Raw genomic sequence first — 18605 nt, 5'->3', positions numbered from 1 at the left:
CAGCATGGCCAGCTCACCCCATGGCCCTGGGAGGGAAGCACCCAGGCTGCCCCCACCAGTGGGATTGGTTTCAAACACCATGAGATACAGGACATTTCACAAGTGGGTTTTGGTTTTGTTTTGTTTTTTTATCAGTAACTAAGTTGATACCTCACAGGTACATATTTCATAGTTTCCTTTTCATTGCACCACCGAGAGAGAGAAGAGAAATGCACCAAACCCTTTTCTCCCTCAACAAAACTGTTGTGGAAATCTCAAGTACTGGGATGTCAGGTCAAGTCACAGCCTGGAGTCTCACCTTCAGTCCTACACAGAACAGCTACCTGTGCCTTCGTGGCACTAATTCCACACATAAAAGGTCACTGGGATGTGCAAGCACAAATGGAGAAGAAAGTCAGGCCCAGAGACCCTGACAACAACCACAGCATCTCAAGGCTGTTGTGTGTGGACACAGCAACCCATTTGGTTCAAACTCCAATGGTCACCACCAGGACCACCCATCCTGTCACTGCTATGGGTAAGGAGAAAAGTGACTGTAACGTGGGGGCTGGGGACTATCCCCTCCCTGGGGGGGACACTTCTGCCACGGTGGCTCTAGTCTGGTCAGGCATGTAGCAGTGCTGTGTCACTGGAAATGGTTATTCACACGTCAGCAGATGACAACAACACTTTGCAGACTTAATTTCCTCTCTCAAATGCTGTTTTAAAATGGGGATGAAGCTGCTGGCTGCAATTACACAGAACACTGACCTAACTGTCCAAGGCATTACCATCACTCTCCCTATATATATATACATATTTTAATATATATACACACACACACACACAGAGTATGTGTATGTATATATAAACATATTTGTTCCAACAAACACCACTGCATGCTTGTACTCAGTTACTTCCCAACCCAAGAGACCCCCGTGGCCACCCCACAGGCACCCACCCTGCCCAGTGCCCTCCCCACGTGGCCGGAGCCACTGCTGGCCGTGGCTGTCACACAGAGCTCGGTGACACTGGCAGGACAAGGCTTACCATGTGTGCAACACGGGCTGGCCAAACCCGTGTCAGCATTGGAGATTGATCCAGGAGCTCCCAGAGAGAAAAATAACGTGTTTTAAAAAGCAGTTCTGGAAGGGGTGGGTTCCTGTCTGTGCTCCTGGGGTCACGTTACACGCTGACTCTGGCTCATCCTAGGGTTTCACATTCTTGGAGATGTGGCCTCCCAGACTTAGCAGCAAGACAGACCCGTGTGCTTGCATGGAGAGAGGCTTCACGACAGACCTGCTCTTGGCTCGGTGCAAACTGAGAAGGGCTGGCAAAGGTTACTTGTTTACTTTTTGTTATTACCATCAGTGAAGGATCATTTCAGAGTTATTTTCCGGGTGTGGGGCCAGACTGCTGAGCACTTCCCTCGCTGTTGCAACCAGCCCTTAGGTTCCTGCCCCAGTCCTGGGCTCTGCCTTCCTCCCAGGATTTGGCAAGAGTAACAGCCAGGGAGAACATTAGGGGGGCAGAGGGGGCTGTGGAGGGGCTGCCAGACCAAAGACTTGGCCATCACGTTGCTGTCCACTTGGCTAGCACCCATTCCTGCTGGCCTTACCACTGGATTTGCCTTGGTCTCCAGTTTCCACCCCACTGTTTCCACTGACTGAACTTGGGTCCACACCAGGGCAGAACATTTCTACACATTCCTGGCCATCTTGCCTTGAGGATTTTCCGGTCCCAGGGTATGGAGTGTCTGAGAGTTCAGTGTAGACACGTTCTGAAATCACCCATTTGTGATCCAATATGAGTCCAAGGAAATAAAGTAGCTTGTTAATAAAGAACAAGAGTAAAAAATAAAAATGAAAATAAAAGATTTGGCAGATGGCTGTGAGAGGAGAGAGAGATTCAGTGCTCTAAGAACAAGTCAGCGACCAAAAGCTTCAGAGTGCTAATCCTGGCTCTGCCACCAAACCCCACGGTTCCGCTCAGTTTAGGACGTTTCAGTTTCCCCTCCTATAAAGCAGGGGGAAAAAACCCACTAAGATTTACTTACCTTAGAGTGATCAAAGGACATGTGATTCTAAAGCACTTTGAGGAGGAAGAAAAACTGCCTATGTGCAGCTGGCATCATGTTTTCCACTTAGTGGAGTCTCAGCTACCCACGGGTTTGGCTCAGGAAGGTCTGTGTAGCTACTGAATCCCTGAGCCAAAAAAGCCCATTTCAGATTTCACACATGAAAATGGAAATAATGAGGGATGTCCAGGAACCGACAGCGCTTCACTGGTGCAAAAAAAGAATCAGGCCAAACCACATAAATTCCTCCTGCCTTTATGTTCAGAGGTGATCACTGACCCCCCCCGAGGCTCAGCGTGTCCTGGTTTGTTCGTATTCCCATGGGACTGGGAGCAAGGTTTGCAAGCACAGTGGAGTCACTAGCTTGGAACTGGCATTGCCTTGGAGAGACTCATGGTCGTTCTACAAGTCCACAAGAAACAAGTGAAAAATGTAACTCTGCACTCAACACACACACACACAGAGTGTTGCTGGAGGAAGGATGCTGGATGTCAGGTGCTGCACAGTGGCAAGAACGGAGGATGCTGAAGCTGAGTTTCTCCTGTGTGATGGACACCAGTTGCCTCGGGCTGGATGCTGGGATTCAGCGGCTGAGGGGCAGCGGTGCTGGTAGCCCCATGGGCAGATGGGGAAGGGTCTGTGCAGTCAGTACTGAAAGAGGATGACCTAGTGGGAAAAACAGGAGCCAAGCATTAGCTGCTTTCCCAGGCAGACGGCCCTCGCAATGGAAATGGGGTTACAGGGACCAACAGAACAGACATATGGGACATGGAAGCAGCTCCAGGCACAACTTCACCAGGACACTGCAGTGTGCCAGGCAGGACACAGAGAGCAGCAGGTTGTGTGTCTGTTCTGGGACACTGCAGCTGCCAAGAAAGATGAAGATCAGTACCAGAGGTTCTCACTCTATCCTCCTCACTGGCATCTTAGCACAGGCTTCCTCAAACCACCCAACTCACAGCTCTGCCAAGGCACTGTCTGGCCCTTCTCTAGTGCTGAGCTGGTCCCAGCTTGCTTCTCTGTGCTGGGTACCCCAAGAGGAGCCAGAGGGGGGCCCATGGGCAGAGGGAAACACAGATGCAGTGTTTACTTGTGTTTTCCCAGAATCTCCGATACTGCTACTTTTAAAAAACAGTGGATGTGGAAAAAGGGGCTGCTTCACGTTTCAGGAATTCCACATGCAAGTGGTGGTTTGAACAGGAGCTGGCTGGAGGCAGCTCCATGTCCAGAGGAGCCAGTTCTGCAGCAGCTGCCAGACCATGATTGCATCTCGGTCACAGTGAAGTTTCTTTGACAGCACCAGGACTGTATCAGATTTTCTAAAAACTCTGCAGCTTGCTGTGCAGATATCATGGCAAAAGGTTAGCATTTAGACTGAGGAAGTAACTTGGCTGTGCCCCTGCTTGTGCTGATCGGAACTGAGCTCAATAATCTGCAGCTGCCACACTGAACAGGGAGATTTAAAAAGAGCTGCTGAGAACTTCTACCAGGAAAGATGAAAGCTAAAACCAATCAGAGTTGCCAAAGGATTGGTGTTTCCTCAAAATAAAGCTACTTACATTGTGATCCTAAACAAAATCTTATAAGCCTAAGCATATTTCAGCAGTCTTGCCCCCCAGTAAGCTGTGCTAGAGCAGCCAGTAACTGGAAATGCTGAACAGAAAAATATCAACCAGCAGTTATTGTCTGCTGTCCAGAAGTTGTGAAATAGCATTCCCACTTCAGATACTGTAACAGCAGTTGTTACTGTTTTATGCAATACTGAAAACCCCACGAAATTAATCTGGCTTATTAATTCATGGAAAACTGGGGAGCCAGCACAGGCTAAAGTCCCCCCCACCCCACCGTCAGCAGCCAGGGGCTCTTTGCACCCCAAGATGTGGAGGGGAATGGAGGCAAGGAATTGAGCATCGCAGCATCAGGAGGGGTTAGTGAAGAATGAAATGATGCCATTTTGGCCAACAGTTGGTACATCAATCTAGGGCCACCACAATTAAGAAAAGACATGTGAGGGGGTGGCAGCTGCCAGAGGTGATGGGAAGCAGTGATGCTGACAGGAGATGGCAGCAGCAATGATGTTACACAAACATCTTTGCTACAGCTGAGGTTTGAGCCCAAAGCCTGAAACAGGGACTACAATTACCTTCTCACCCCTATTAGATAGTGGTCCTTCCATGTCTGCTTTGAGGTGCACTGGTGGAGCAGTGTAGGGGAGTCTACAGTGCACTTGTCCACACTGTACCTGACCTGTGGATGAGAAGAGGCTTCAGCCTCTGTTATCACAAACAACACCCCGGCACGGCCAGGCTTCCACCAGGGAGCAGCTCCCAACATGCCTTGAAAATGGGTACCCAGTGGACCAGTGGAGGGCAGCAGGAGCCATGGATGGCTACAGCCATGAGGGCGAGGGAGGAGAGAAGCCTCACAAGAGTCACGGAGCCAAAACTTCTGTCCAGGCATGACCAAAGCTGCCCCTCACTTGTAAATGATTCACCAGCACTTGGCAACTGTGAGAGAAAGAAACTCTGATCCTGTGAGCAGGAAGGAGACCACTTGACCACCAAGCTCAAAAGGGCACATTCACACCTCTTCTCCATGACAAAGGAAACACAAAAAGAGCCAAGGACAAGCCGGGTAAGACCCAGGCAGGTAAAGCCCTGGGGATGAAATATGGAGGGAAAGCAGCTGCAGCAGCCCCGTCTCTCCTGCTTTCGCCTGGGCTTTCCAAAAAATGGACCCTCAAGAAACCTCAAAGTCCATCAGACCATGAGAAGGAGGGAGAGGAGGACATGCATCAGCCTCACTCCCACAGGACAAGGGCTCTGTGCCACCACCTCCTCCCAGAGAACATCCCACCACCCCACTTCTCCCCCCCAGCACCCACTGCCAGAGCTGGCACCTACTTTCAATGTATCCGTGCAGTGTCACCATCCGGGCCCGCTCGGGGCTGCTGAAGGGGGAGTAGTGAATGTCATCGGAGAGCGAGGAAGGGATGCGGGGCGGGGGGGCTCCCGAGGGGGGCACCGTGTGCTGGGGGGTGTGTTTTTTATGGCGGGCTCTGCAGTTTTGAAACCAAACCTGGAAGAAAAGCAGCAAACCCTGAATCAGTGGAGAGACAACTGGACTGCAGCGTGGTCCTTCTCCAAGCTCCTGTGATGGGTGTTGCTCCCAAATATTTCTTATAAAAGAAATGGGATTTAGAAATCTGCCCTCTTGAAATGCCTCAGTATTATTCCACTGGCTTCCATAGCTCTGTTTTACACTCACTGAAGCAAGAGTTTTGTCTCGAGTCAGCACAGACATGAGGGTGCCCAAAGCAGCATCTCTGCTATGAATTGGTTTTGGTCAAAACCAACACCATTCTTTGTTAGATTAATTGTTACTGGTAATATTACAGGGGTGGAACACCCTGAGCAGGGGAGGCAGAATCTCACCTTACTGATCACAAACGATAGGAGCACCCTAAGGAGGTCTTATTTAGATTTAAACCATCAGCCTCAGAAAGTCTGGTCTAAAAGCACAGCTGGGATCAGCTGGGAAACACGTGAGCATTGGCGAAGAAAGAAAACCAAGTGAAAAAGCTTAGAGTAAGAAATTTGACTTTAAGGACAATTAAATCAATATTTTTTTTACTTATTTGTGGTTTATTGTATTCAAAAACCACATCAGCAGCACACTAAAGCTGAGAAAGCAGAGTACTGCAGGGCTTCCAGCCCCCTGACCAGCAGGCATGAGCCCTCAGACCATACCTCACAGCTTCTAACTAAAGGACCAGTTAGGGGATTACATCCTAGAGTTAAAAAGTGCATGGAGGGGGTCTCTGTGCTAACGTGGTGATTTCTTTCTTATCCTTTAATTTTTGTAAGATAGCTGGGAGTAAAAATCTCCTCCAAGGCAAGGCTAAGGCCATGCATGCTGGACCACAGAGAGGGAAACAGTCGTAAGCATTTGACAAATTGTTTCCTGTTCAAAGCGCCTTTAAAAAATATCCACATAAAAAATAGTCCAGTGTGCAGGCTGCTTGATCTTTAGCTAGATGAAGAGCCTCAGTCACTGAGGCTGGAGCCAGATTTTCACACACAAAATTTAGATGCGTCGTTAGCAAAATAATCCCAGATGAAAGCTCCAAAATTATTTCAATCGCTCATGGTTTTATTGTACACAGAAAGTATGTCAGCAGCACATTAAAGGGACAAGTATAAATGTCACCAGAGAGCAGAGCTGAGCATTCTGCGGGGAGCTGCAGAGGGGACATTTCTCTCAGCCTCTACAGCACCCCTTCCCTTCCCTCCTCACCAGCACATGCAGGGGACATTCCTGCCACCCTGGGGCCGCAAAACCCCTTTTTTCCTTTAAACTTCTCAATGCCAGCCCTTCCCGAAGCACCCAGCTTTGCCTGCTTCTGACAGGGATGGATGGCTGCTGGGGATGGATACCTGCTGCCTGGGCCGAGCCCGGAGCTCGGGGCTGCACAGCGACCGGCTGCTTATGGGTGCTGCCGGGGGCTGGTTTGGGTTTTTTTTCACTGTATTATCAGAAGGAAAAACAAGTACAAAAACCCACCAGCCAGACAGGGAAAGGATAGTGCTGGCATCACTCTGGGACCCGGGGAAGCCAGCATGCCCGTGAGGCAGCACGGAGCTGCTGGATGTGGCAAGTGCTGGGGTCCACGCGTGGGACCTGAGCCCCGTGGAGCCCCGTGGTGCTGCACCCTGCCCATCCCTCACCTGAATGACTCTCCGACTGAGCCCCGTCATGTCTGCCAGCTTCTGGAGCGTTTGTGCATCGGGGTTGTTGTCCTGAGCAAACTGTGCCTGCATGACCTGGGGATTAGAGAGCAGACAGAGGGTGAGGGTGAGGTGGGGTAGCTGAGCCCCCTCCCTGCCCCCTGGCCCAGCCCCGCTACCTGCAGCTGCTCAGCGGTGAAGGAGGTGCGGGCCCTCTTGGCCGGCTTTGGTTGGCTGTCCTGCTCCGAGGGCACAGCCCCCTCCAGCGTGATCCCGTTGCCTACGAGAGAGACCCCCACACCACGGGTCAGAAACCCCCTGCTCACCAGTCTCCCTGCGTGCCATGACTGCAAAAACCAGGGGAAAACAGCCCCGACGTTGCTGCCTCCCGGGACCCCAGCTGCTCCTTTCCTCACCACTTTCCTCTGGCTTCCAGAGCAGTAGCAGCCCCAATCCCAAAGCCTTGGGGTGCCCACACTCTGTGCAGCACCCACACTAACAAGGACACACCAGGGGACACTGTCCCCTCTCTCCCCAGCGTGGCAAGCCCTGTCACACTTGCACAGCCACACAGGCGGGGGTGGCCAGCACTGTGGTCCCTCATACCCGCTGTGGTTGCTCTCGGCAGTGCGGGTGAAACACCGAGGAGTGATGGATGAGGGAGAATGCTGGAGAGGCGCTGGCGCTCGCCCCGCTCCCAGGATGCGCCTGCACAGCCCAGCACTGGCTCTGCAAGCTGGACCGGGCTGTGATTGTCTTGGCTTGAGTTGAAGGACTTTCTCATATAGTTTGACTTGTTCTTTTAGGATGATGAATGGGACTCTGACTTCAGCAACATCTGTTTATTTTTCTTGTGTGTAAAACCTCATGTGCAGAAGAAATTGCTGGGTAATTACTGGAGGGGGGAAGCATGGCCCTCCAGCTCCACAGCAACTGCAGCTCCCCACAGCAATCCCATCCCTTTCTCAAAGCCAGGGGACACATGGGCAGGTACACACACAGGACACTCACCATGTGTCCCAGCACTGCCCGGACACAAGGGGCTCAGCCCACACCAGCAAACCCACTGCTCCAGCCCTCAGCTGGGGGAACAACTCTGCAGGACCCTCACACCAGACCCTGCCATCTTCTTCACACCAGCCTGCTTCTCCAGACCTTGAGGCTTCTCCCCCTCCATCCTTGCTCCCCGCTATCCCTGCTCTCCTTTCCTTCTCCCCACCACCTCACTCACGTCTCCACAACAGCTGAGCATGTGGACCAAGATGCTGCAAACTACATCTCAAGCTGGGACCCTCCGTACCCGACTGGGCACTCCATTTTCATCCTCCACTCAAACACTATAAACAGAAACATTGATTATTTCTGTGTCAGGTTGTTAATGGTTTCCACATGCTGCATGGGCTAGGACATGGCATTTGCCTCCCCGTGCCCACCAAGCACTAGCACAGGCCACCAAGGGCACTCAGCCCAGGGTGAAGCCCCAGAGCAGCTCTGGAAGTGGCACTGGACACTTCCCTGGTGACTCTGCAGCTGCGGAGAGTCCTAAGGCAGAACTCCCCTCGCCCACACAGCATCCATGTGATAGGAGCCCACAGACACTGCAGCCATCACTCCCATAGGCACAAGAGTGTCCCTGCCCCAGGCACATCAGGGCTCCTGCGGTACCAAGCCCAGGAAGCTGCCCATGTCAGCACACCTCAGGCACTTTACAAAGCAGGAGAGCCCTGGCAAAGCATGGCCATGGCCTCCCCGCTCACCATGCTGGGCTAATCCCACCAATCCATTCCTCTGTGCATCTCTCTGTGCTGGGCTGTGCCCAAGGGGAGTGGGGTTGCTGCCTGTGTGACCTCAGTGTCACCATCCCGGCCCTGCTGGCAGCAGGACTGGGTTGGGAAAGCAGAGGTTGGCCATGGGCTCACGATGGGGACGGCAGCACCTGGCATGGCCCAGTCCAGCTGGGAACGGCGTGTCCCTGGGCGGGCAGGGCGGGTGGAAAATGACGGGAAGGTTTTGTCTGACCGCCAGCTTTCCCACCTTCTGGATTCATGACTCACAGCCTCAAAATCCCAGCGGCTTCCTCACTGTCTGCATGTGTTGTGCTGGGGGCTCATCCCCAGTACTGCCCACGGCACATATCCCCCATGAGCCACGGGCTCTGCCAGCACACCAACCACCCCCAGGAGCCCTCTGCTACCCCAGGGCCTCATGCTCAGCTCCCCCCAGGGCCAGCCGTCACCCTCTTTTGGCAATAACATGACCAACCCTGGCACCCTGCAATGAGTCCTGGCCCAGGCCGTGGAGCTGGGGCTGCATTACCGTTTTCTGCTGCTCTCTTGAGGTTCTCTATCATGGTGTCATAGTGGATCCGGCACAGCACTTTCTCCTCCACCAAGCCGAACTCCTCACCAGTGGAGAGCTGCCTCTTGCAGGAGAAGCAGGCGAAGCAGGCGAGGTGGTAGGCGTTGCCCCGCGCTCGCCGCACCCAGTCGCTGGCGTAGATCTGCCTGCCACAGCGGGCACACTTGGTACCGAACCGGCTGCGGAGGGAAGAAGAGGCAGAGTCAGGGCAGGGTGCAGGCAGGCAGCATGGCACAGGGACATGGGTGCTGCTGCCGGCCCCATCATTCACCCCATCCAGCCCAAACCCCACAACACCCTTGGAGGGAAATAGCCGCATTGAAACCATCGCGCTGGAGCTGTTCCCCCGCGATGCAGGACGTGACTTGCTGTGGCCCCACAGCTCCAGACAGGGCTGAGGGTGATGCAGCACCATGAATCAGCCTCTGAGCCCATGGGCTTTTTATTTTGATAACCGCCAGTGTCAGACTGGGATGGAAACTGTGTCAGAGCTGGTTCTCTCCTGTTGCCATAAATCAAACCATGTGTTTTCTCCTCACACGTACAGCCACATGCATCTGCTTTTTCCTCCTACAAGGAGTCTCCTCACTGCAAGAGGATGGTGATTGCACCAGAGTGAGCTACACTGGGAAGCAGCTCAACGCAATGAAGAGGCAACAAGAGGGCCAGAGGGCCAGGCCCCCTGACTGGGCACTGGGCGTTAGCACAAGCTTCTGGGAAAAAAACCCAAAAAACAAAAAGCAGAACAAACAAACGAACAAAAACAATAATTAAAAAAAAAAACTAAAAAACAAAACCAAACAAAAACATCATAAACACAACAAATCATATCTACTGAGAAAAGGCGATTTGTGTGGAGCAGCAGACGTGGCCCCAGCAGCCCTGTGTGGACCAGGACTGGCCGGGAGGTGCTGCTCACAGCGCAGGCAGGGCCAGGCACAGCCTTGGTTTGGCTTCTGCGTTTGAGGATTGCTGCTGCTTCAAAAACTAAACGCAACGAGCATCGGCAGCAAGAGCAGCAGGGGGGAAGCGAGCATCTCCTCTGTTACTGCAGAGCTGGTGCTGGCACCCACACAGCCCCGGGGGCAGCTGCCGCACTCCCCCCTGCACCCACCACGGGCTGCCGGGAGCTCCCACCCGGCCCCCAGCCCCTGCCCCAGCCGGGGAGCGGAGCGGCCCGAGCGGCTCCAGCATCGCACAAAACACAGAGAAGAGACGGCTGCACCGAGTGACAGAAAAAAAACCTGCACCAAAAACCGCTCAATTCTGCTCGGCCGGAGCAGCCCCGGCGATGGAGGAGCCCTTGGTCAGCCACCAGAGCCACGACAGCCACCGCAGCCGCGCTGCCTGGCCCCAGGCTGGGCGATATGCAGAAAGACTGTCCTGTGCTGGAATTACTAATTGCAAAACTATTTGGGAGGAGAAGAAAGGGTTTCGATTTTTCAGCCTGACCATAGCTGACCAAAAAAAAAAAAAAAAAAAACCCAAAAAACCAAACCCCACAAACACAACATCCCCCCCCAGGAAAAAAACAAACAAACAAACAAACAAACAAACAAAAAAACCCCCACAAAAACCCAAACCAAAACCGGGCTGCCTTAGAGAGGACATTTCTGTTCTGAAATTATACAGAGACTTAGCTAAGAGACTTCACTAATTTACTTCAGATGGGAACACTGTAAACTGACTTTGTGCCAGCTAGTTTATATAAACGCACAAACAAAAGAACTGTATTAATTTTTTATTTAGAAATAAAGATCATTCCTGTAAATTGAATTACTTTGAACAATGTGCTATGTAAACAGTCGTACTTGCTGAACGGCATCAAACGAGGGGCAGGCGATCCCAAGCTAATAATACGTGGGAACTGGTGCTCCCTGCTCAAATTCCAGCCTGCTGCAGGGGGGGCACAGCACAGGGACAGGCATGTCCCTCTGCCCCCGGGACCAGGGGGGAATTCAGGCACAAGGCACTGTGCAGGACAGGTGACAAATCACCATCACACACCAGCTGGGATCTGGAGGAGACACCCAGGTGGCCCCAGCCCCACGGCACAGTGTCCTCCAGGCTGGCAGGGCAGGGACACTCCAGGGCTGCAGCAGCCAGAGGCTGGTGCCACTGTCCCTGTAAAGCCACTGCATGAGCAGCACTCAGCAGCCAGACACGGGCCCAGGGGCTGCGGCACTGCAGCTGCAGATGCTGTGGCTGCAGCTCTTGGCCAACACCTGCCACAGGGATTGGGGTTTGCAGAAAGCAAATTGAGATGGGGCTGGAAATGGGCATCTGCTGCCCCCTGACAGGGACCATCACCATAGGGACTGTCACCAACACAGAAACAAGGACAGAAAAGCCAGTGGGCAGGCTGTCCCATCACCACTAGAAAAAACGGCTCAAAAATAAACCTGACTGTAGTTCACTGAACTCACAGGGCAGTGAGAGCCCAGAGCAGGCCCAGCACTCCTGTGGCTCCTGACACCCTCCTGGCAGGGACAGGGATGGGGACAGCGGTGTGCTGCAGCAGGAGATGCAGCACCAGAGGCTTTCCCCAAGCCCAGCACTGCAGCACAGGCTGACACATCACCAGCATCTGCCAGAGCCATGAGTTTGTGCCCTGTGTGTGGCCTGTGAGCAGATGCTGCCTGCTCCCCACGATGGTTAGAGCTGGGAGATGGAAACTGCCAACAACATTACCAGGAAAGACTCATTCCACAAAGACTCATCCCAAAAAGACTCATCCTGCCTTCCCCAGGAGTGACCACAACATCTGGGGCATGGGAAGAGCAGAGGCAGGAGGATGCCCTGGTGTGTCCTGGCTCTCACATGCCACTTGAATCTGGCTGCCGCAACTCCCTGAGCCCTGCTGGCCACCCCTGCCTGCAGGGACAGGACAAGGTCCACACACAGCTCCAAACATCCCCATCCCCTCCTCAGTCCACTCTGTAGGAAACCCCTAGCAGCTGACAGAGTCAGCTGTGGCTTCCAGACATCATTCCAAATCGCCTAGCAGACCAGCAAGGGGTTGTCCCAATGAGTCCATTCCACACTGAGCCATGATGCTCAAGCAGGAGCATTGTCCCAGATGGACACAGCAGCAAGAGGTGACAGAGGCCACCCATGGCACAGATCTTTTGCTGCCCAGCCCCTAAGGACACACACCAGGGCCAGTGACACCACACGTGTGTGCCCCGTACATCGAGGCAGGGAGCCACGGGGGCCCCAGCAGGATCACCCCCAAGATCACATCAGGATCCCTTCAGTCCTCCTTGCAGCCACAGCCGTGGGAGCTTGGCCGTGAGCAGCCCTCACATTGCCCGGGAACACAATGTTCTGCTCCATGAGCTCCAATTTTAATTTGGTTCTCCTCGAAGTGCTGCAGCCCTGGATGCCAAATGCAATTATTTGACAAGACACAGGAAACAGCAGCGTTTGCTTAAAAACGCACACGAGGCCACGGAGCCGCGGCAGCGCCAGCACTTACACAGCCCCTCGCCTCAGCAGGGAAGAGAAGGTGAGACAGACCAGGCCTAAACACACCAGTGGGGCAGTGCCTGAGACCCACGGCTGGCAGCCCCCAGCCCCGGTGCCCACGAGCAGCCCCGGCTCCAGGGAAATTGGCGCTGCTGCAAAAGCAGCTGCCCGTGTGCTCCATGTGGAGCGCATCCCACCGCCCTTTCCCATCTGACTTGGCTTCAAAGATGCACACGTATAATGATGGGATTTCTGCTTTGCTTAAAAAAACCAAACCAAAACAAAACAAATAAATAAAACCCAGCAAGCAAAACCACAAGCTTCAATAATAAATTTTAAAATATATGTATATCCATTTCGAGAATCAGATTTGTCCTTTGACAAGTCCCGGCTCTCAGCTGGGGGACAGGATGCTGCCGGGGGCCGGCTGAGCACAGAAGGGGAATGGAGCAGCCCCCAAGCCGGGTTTACCAGGGGGCAACAAAGGAGGAGTCTGCCCCAACCCGCCCCGACGGCATCAGCAGCAGCGGCTCAACCCGGCCGTGAGGGCGACCCCTGCTCGCTGCCCCCGCGGGCTCCGCACCGGGGCTCGGCCGAGGGTCGCAGTGAGCCCCGCCGACAAGAGGGATGGAGCGGGGAACAGGGGGGGGAGCATGACGGACCCTCACCCGCCCAGCTCCGAGTTCTGCCACTCCAGCCACATAGCGAACCACAATTAAAAAAAAAAAAAAATTTCCAACCTATGTTTTTCAACGAAAAGACAAGTGGGAACCGCGGCCGCGGAGCTCCCCCGCCCCCCGACCCAGCTGTCCGGGAACTGGGAGCGTCCTGCAGCGCCTTCAGTGATTTTCGTTGTAGTTTTCTTTCAGCATTGCCGGTACCGACGGGCAGAGCCCCGAGCCCGGTGCTCAGGGGCTTCGAACGAAATAGAATTATTTTTAACAGATGTTATTCGCTGGATTTGTTCAAACGCAATTTAGAGATCCACTCGATACTGTAAAACCGGCTTTGAAAACGTCCACTCTTAAAAAAAATATATATATACATATATATGTATATATATATATAAAAATAAATAATGGCATCGGAGCGGTTACTAATTAAAGAAAGCCGCTGAAAGTGCCCCGAAGCAACACAACGGCACCGCGGATCTCCCCATACCTTTCTGCTGAGAGCGAAGGAAATTTCGGCAAAAACACCCCAAAATCGCAGTTTAATAAATAATAACAAGAACAGGAGGGCAGGACACGGAGCCGCGGGGCCGGATTCTGTTCTGCACGACCCGCGGCGGCACCGAGCTCGGCTGGGACAAGGTCTGAGACGCGACTTAGCAAACGTTTAGAGACCCTCAGAATAAAAAGTGCCAGAGAAATCCCAAAGGCTTTTCCTGCCGAGCACGCCGTGCCCGGGGCACCTTTGTCCTGCCCAGGGCAGTCCCGAGCCGCTCCGCCACGGCAGGAGGATGCTGCCGACAACCCGCGCTCCTCGCCCGGGTCATTCCCGTTGTCGGCCCGCGGTTCCCTTTCCTGATGGCGCAAACAGTGTTGCCTCATCCTGATAAGATGGGCAAAGTCAGAGCGGGGAGCTCCAAGATTTGGTTAAACCCTAGGGAGCAGCTCACGATCCTCCATTCCATGATACTGCTCTTTTAGGGGAAAATTCGTGGGTTTAGGTTTGTACCTAAAAGAAGCCGCGAGAAACAGGACACCCTCACCCGGGGGTGCGGATCCGGCCCGAGCCCAGCCCCGCACTGCCCCTCCGCGCAGTCCCCGCTGAACCAGCGCCCGCAGGTTTAGCACCGCGGTGCCGAGGCGCTTCAGGCAGCCCGCACAGCCCGGACCAGGGGGCACGGACACCCCGACAACCAGGAGAGGGGTCAAAAAAACCTTCGGGGGTGCAGCTGCACCCCATATCGCCTGCCTCCCCGTGCCCCGAGGGGATGCTCCTCCGTCGCTCTGCTCCAGGGAGCCGGCGGCTTTTCCAAACCTTCTCGGCCAGCACCGGAGCGGCCCCGGCCCCTCAGCAGCCGGGTGAGGAGTCCCCTCCGGAACGGGGGTGTCAATGTGAAGCCGCCCCCTTCCCAGCCCGTCTCCCCTACCTGAAGTAGTCCATCTTGCAGAAGATCTCCTTGTTCTTGATGTAGCAACTGTGCTGCTGCCGCAGCGAGGTGCGGCACACCGAGCACTCCAGGCACCGGACGTGCCAGATGAGGTTGTTCACCTGCGGCAGAGAAAGGGCTGAGACCCGGGGCCACCCCAGGACACCCAGGACCACCCCAGGACACCCGGGGCCGTCCCCCTCCCGCCGCCGCTCACCTTCAGCAGGTACCGGTCCAGGATCTCCAGCCCGCAGCTGGAGCAGACGTTCTTGCCGGCCGACGGCGTAGAGGAGGAGGAGGATGGCGGGGAGCAGACAGACGGTGTGGAGGGTGTGCTGGGTGCCGAACGGGCGTCCTCTTTCTCCAAGGTGCCGGGCAGCGGGTCCCCGTCGGGCTGCGACTGCGGGCAGAGCCGCCGCGGGGCCGTCAGCCGGGTCAGCCAGCCCCGGGCGCCTCGGCGCGGTGGATCCCCGCAGCCTACGGCCCCTTAGATCTCTGCAGCCCCCCGGCCCGACGGGTCCTGGCTGGTCCCCTCAGCCCCCGGCCCCCCCTTACCATGGTGCGGGTGTGCGGGTCGAGGCAGCGCGCACTCCCCTTGGGCAGCGGCTCCGGCGGCATCACCTTGCGGGAGAGAGCGGGAGAAGGAGGCTGCGGCTCCATGCGCCGGGCGAGAGCGGGGCACCCTATATAAACCGCCTCAAAACAATAAATAAGAACTTTCTAGTGGCCATTTAAATCCTTTGCAACAAAAGCTGCGTCTCTTTAATGAAGCAATTTGAATGTGGATTGAATTCTCTCCCTGCCTGCACTTAACCCGGGCCTCTTGAAGTAATCGCTCGGTTCCCATGCGAGCCAAAGCGCTGAAAAAACCCCACAAACTACCTGCAATTAGAAATTGCCGTAAATGCCCGAGATAAGAGGTACCCAGAGTGTCAATTCCGGCTGTCAATCAGGGAATCCATCAGGCCACCCAAAGAATTGCAAATTTGATTTTTTTAATGGTAGTAATTAAAAATCGAAATTCTTCCCCCTCTCCCTCCGCCGAGCACAAAACGCCCCAGAAAACGCCGGGATAGAAAATCCTCCCCTCGGGCGCGGAAGGCAGCGAAACGGCCCCGCTCCCTGTACCGGCCCCCGGTACCGACCCCCGCGGTACCCGGCCCTCTCCCGGCCCGACGACAGCGCTCACCTTGCCCACCTCGGCGCCGGCCGGGGCACGGCGGCCCGGGCCCGGGGGCTGCTGCCCTCCCTCATGGCTCCGGTGCATGGGGCGGGCGCGCCCCGCTCCGCCCGCCGCCGCGCTCCGTGCCCACGGCCGCGGCAGGAAGGGCGGGGAGCCGCGACGGCCCCGCTCCCCCGCCGGGGGCGGCCGCGGGCCGGGCAGGAAGCGGCTCCCCCCACCCCCCCGCCGCGCCCCGGGGGCCGCCCGCCCCGCCGGGCCCCGCTACCTGCGGCAGCGGCGAAGGGGTGGTGGTGGGGAGCCCGGTCCGGTTCCTCTCCCGCCCCGACGGGGCGCACCGGCCCCGGGGCAGCGCTGCCCGCCCCGCCGGGCCCCGCAGCCCCCTGCTGGGATGGGCTGCGGCAGCGGGGATCGCGCCCACCGCCGCGGCGTCTGGCCGCCCGCCTCTGCCCGGGCTTCATTAGTAACCTGATAATTCCCCGGCAAAGCCCCGGCAGCGGTTCCACCACGGAGTAATTGCAGGACGGTAACGTGAGCTGATGGCGGCCGGGGATGGATCCTCGCCGTTATTGATTTTGACAGCTAAATTGTTAACCGAGAGGGAAATCAGATGAAAGCCATTTTAGAATAAATACAAGACATTAGGTTTAAACATTGAGGTTGCATAAAAAGCCCGAAAAACCCTCTCGGAAACTCAGCCCGAGGCCCATCAGCTCTGCTCAGGGACAGGGGACACGGACAAGTGCGGAGGAGCAGGGCTGAGAAAGGACAATTTAAACCACTCGTCCACACGGGCAGGGTCTGAATTAGCTCCGACTGCACCAAGCAGGAACACGTAGGAGTTTTCATGGACACAGCCATGAACACTGACTGCCCCCCTTACACACCACCTGGGTTCTGTTTGCAGCCAGGGCCCACCCCAGCACCGCAGCGTGGGCGGGTGTCTGCTGGTGGTGACAGACCAGGTGCTCCAGGCCCTGCAAAGGCAGAGCAGGCTGAGGGGGACCCAGCCTCTGCCTCTCCCCAGCTTTGGGAAGAAGTCCTTGGCCCTGCTGCTCTCCTGCCCTCACTGCCTGCACTGAGGAACACGGCTTCTGCCTGCATCCGAAACAGCCCGAGCAGCTCTTGGGGAATTACTAGGCACTGCACCAATCTCACCCCTTCTTCTACACCCCTGTGTCCCCTCCACCAGTGCTGGAGCTCTTACAAGGCAGCAACCAGGCTGTGTGTCACTCAGCCCCAGGAGAATTCCAGGATTTGGGGTGGAGGGTGGTTTGTGCTCCCACAGGTGAAGGCATGACTTGATACCTACCTCCAGGGAAGAGGTCACCATAGGCAGGAAAATTGCTGAGAAAAAACTCACACCATGGCCATGGTGAACATTGTCCTTTGTACCACACCATGCCCACAGGGATTGGCTGGGGAGCAAGATGCCCCTAACAGGGACAGAATCACACCAAAAGAATCAGAATCACACACCAGAATCAACCAGAGATAAAAGTCCCCTCCTGAGGGGACCCGGGGGCCCAGCCCTGCTCCATCCCACTGCCAACCTCTGTACTTACAGCCTCAGAGGCAACAAACACATCCTCCAGCAAAGCGAGGCAGTGTGCTCCCAACCCAGCTGGATCTGCAAAGCCCCAGAGCTGGCACAGCCAGAGCTCACCCAGCATTCACCTCCTTCCAGCCTCAGGTTAGAAATTCCTGGGTTCTGCTGCACTGCCAAGGAGGTGCAGAGCCTTGGGGAAGCTGCAGTATTCTTGGGATGGGCACAAACACCAACCTGCAGTAATAAAGCTCCCCCAGGTCTGTGTCTGGCCAGAGCACAGACAAGGCACTTCTGTCACTGACTGAGGCAGTGCAAAAAAAAAAACCAAAAAAAAATTAATTACAAGAGACTACTGCCATTGTGCCCAGATTTGTATCAGTCGCCTTCGGGTGATGCCAAGCATTTACCACCCTCACTTCCTGCTCACCACCCTCACTTTCCTGGAGAAAAACATGCATTTTAAAGAAATTTTAAAGAATTTCAACAGATTGTATTTAAATACAAATAATAGCAAGGGATGTTTCTGACAGGAACACAACCACATACCTGGTCTGAGTCTACCTGTTTGGTTTTCTTCCTACTAGAAAGAGAATGGATTGCTCTTCTAAATAATGCAGATACAGATCTGGAGGATGACAAACTTTAGACCAGGGAAGAACAAAACACAGGCTGCTCACAGAGGAATGTAAATGGGTGTTACTGACATTCAGAGGGCTACAAGCTCCCAAAGATATGGCTTTTCTCTTTACTCAGGTGCCCAAAACCAAAAAAAGCAACATTTAACAGCACCTAGACCTACTTCTGAACTATTCAGGCTTTTAACGACCCATCCATCAGACATGCACAGCTCCCTTCCAGACCCTCGGGTGGGAAGCAGGGAGCTGCTGTAAGAACATTGCTGTGGGATACAAAGCTCTCTGCTACACCAGGGAGCAACACCTGCTTACAGACACCAGGGGCTGCTTAAAAATCATTTTCCTGTTCTTGCTTGAGACCACTGCTAAACAGCTTGAGGAAGCAACTCAGAGACCAACGAGGTGAAGATTCATTATAGGAAGGACTGGAGAGAACAGATATCAGCAAAATCAGAGCAGTCTCCTGGATACACCCTGCAACACCCCCCTTGCACGCACAACCACAGCACTGCATGTACTAAGTGTAAAACACTG

The 18605-nt window shown here is 54.8% G+C and overlaps 1 protein-coding gene across 2 annotated transcripts; it reads right to left on the bottom strand.

The window, feature by feature from the left end:
* Positions 1-123: 123 nt before the first annotated feature.
* LHX6 (LIM homeobox 6) lies at positions 124-15976 on the bottom strand. 2 transcript variants are annotated; one of them, XM_030461214.1, is made up of 10 exons: positions 15897-15976; positions 15263-15403; positions 14925-15107; positions 14708-14829; positions 9100-9320; positions 6963-7063; positions 6784-6879; positions 4960-5134; positions 4200-4303; positions 124-2722 (listed from the first exon to the last, which is right to left on the bottom strand). In XM_030461214.1, exons 1-10 carry the CDS (start codon positions 15972-15974, stop codon positions 2702-2704), a joined length of 1242 nt encoding a protein of 413 aa, XP_030317074.1. In that variant the 5' UTR covers positions 15975-15976; the 3' UTR covers positions 124-2701. The 2 variants fall into 2 exon arrangements, with proteins under 2 accessions (XP_030317074.1, XP_030317073.1); XM_030461213.1 differs by having other exon boundaries at positions 4208-4303; positions 15897-15974.
* Between the last annotated feature and the right edge of the window lie 2629 nt (positions 15977-18605).

The sequence above is a fragment of the Calypte anna genome, chromosome 17 (assembly GCF_003957555.1).
Source record: "Calypte anna isolate BGI_N300 chromosome 17, bCalAnn1_v1.p, whole genome shotgun sequence".
NCBI classification, from domain to species: Eukaryota; Metazoa; Chordata; class Aves; order Apodiformes; family Trochilidae; genus Calypte; species Calypte anna.
The sequence above is the reverse complement of the archived record's forward strand: the minus strand, read 5'-3'. Positions and strand labels throughout refer to the sequence as shown.

Coding starts and splice junctions, on each gene's coding strand:
- LHX6 (XM_030461213.1), bottom strand. CDS start 15,974: ATGCACCGGAGCCATGAGGGAGGGCAGCAGCCCCCGGGCCCGGGCCGC. Junction 15,108..15,262: donor ACCCGCACACCCGCACCATG/GTAAGGGGGGGC, acceptor CTCTGCCCGCAG/TCGCAGCCCGACGGGGACCC. Junction 9,321..14,707: donor TGCAAGATGGACTACTTCAG/GTAGGGGAGACG, acceptor TTCCCTCCGCAG/CCGGTTCGGTACCAAGTGTG.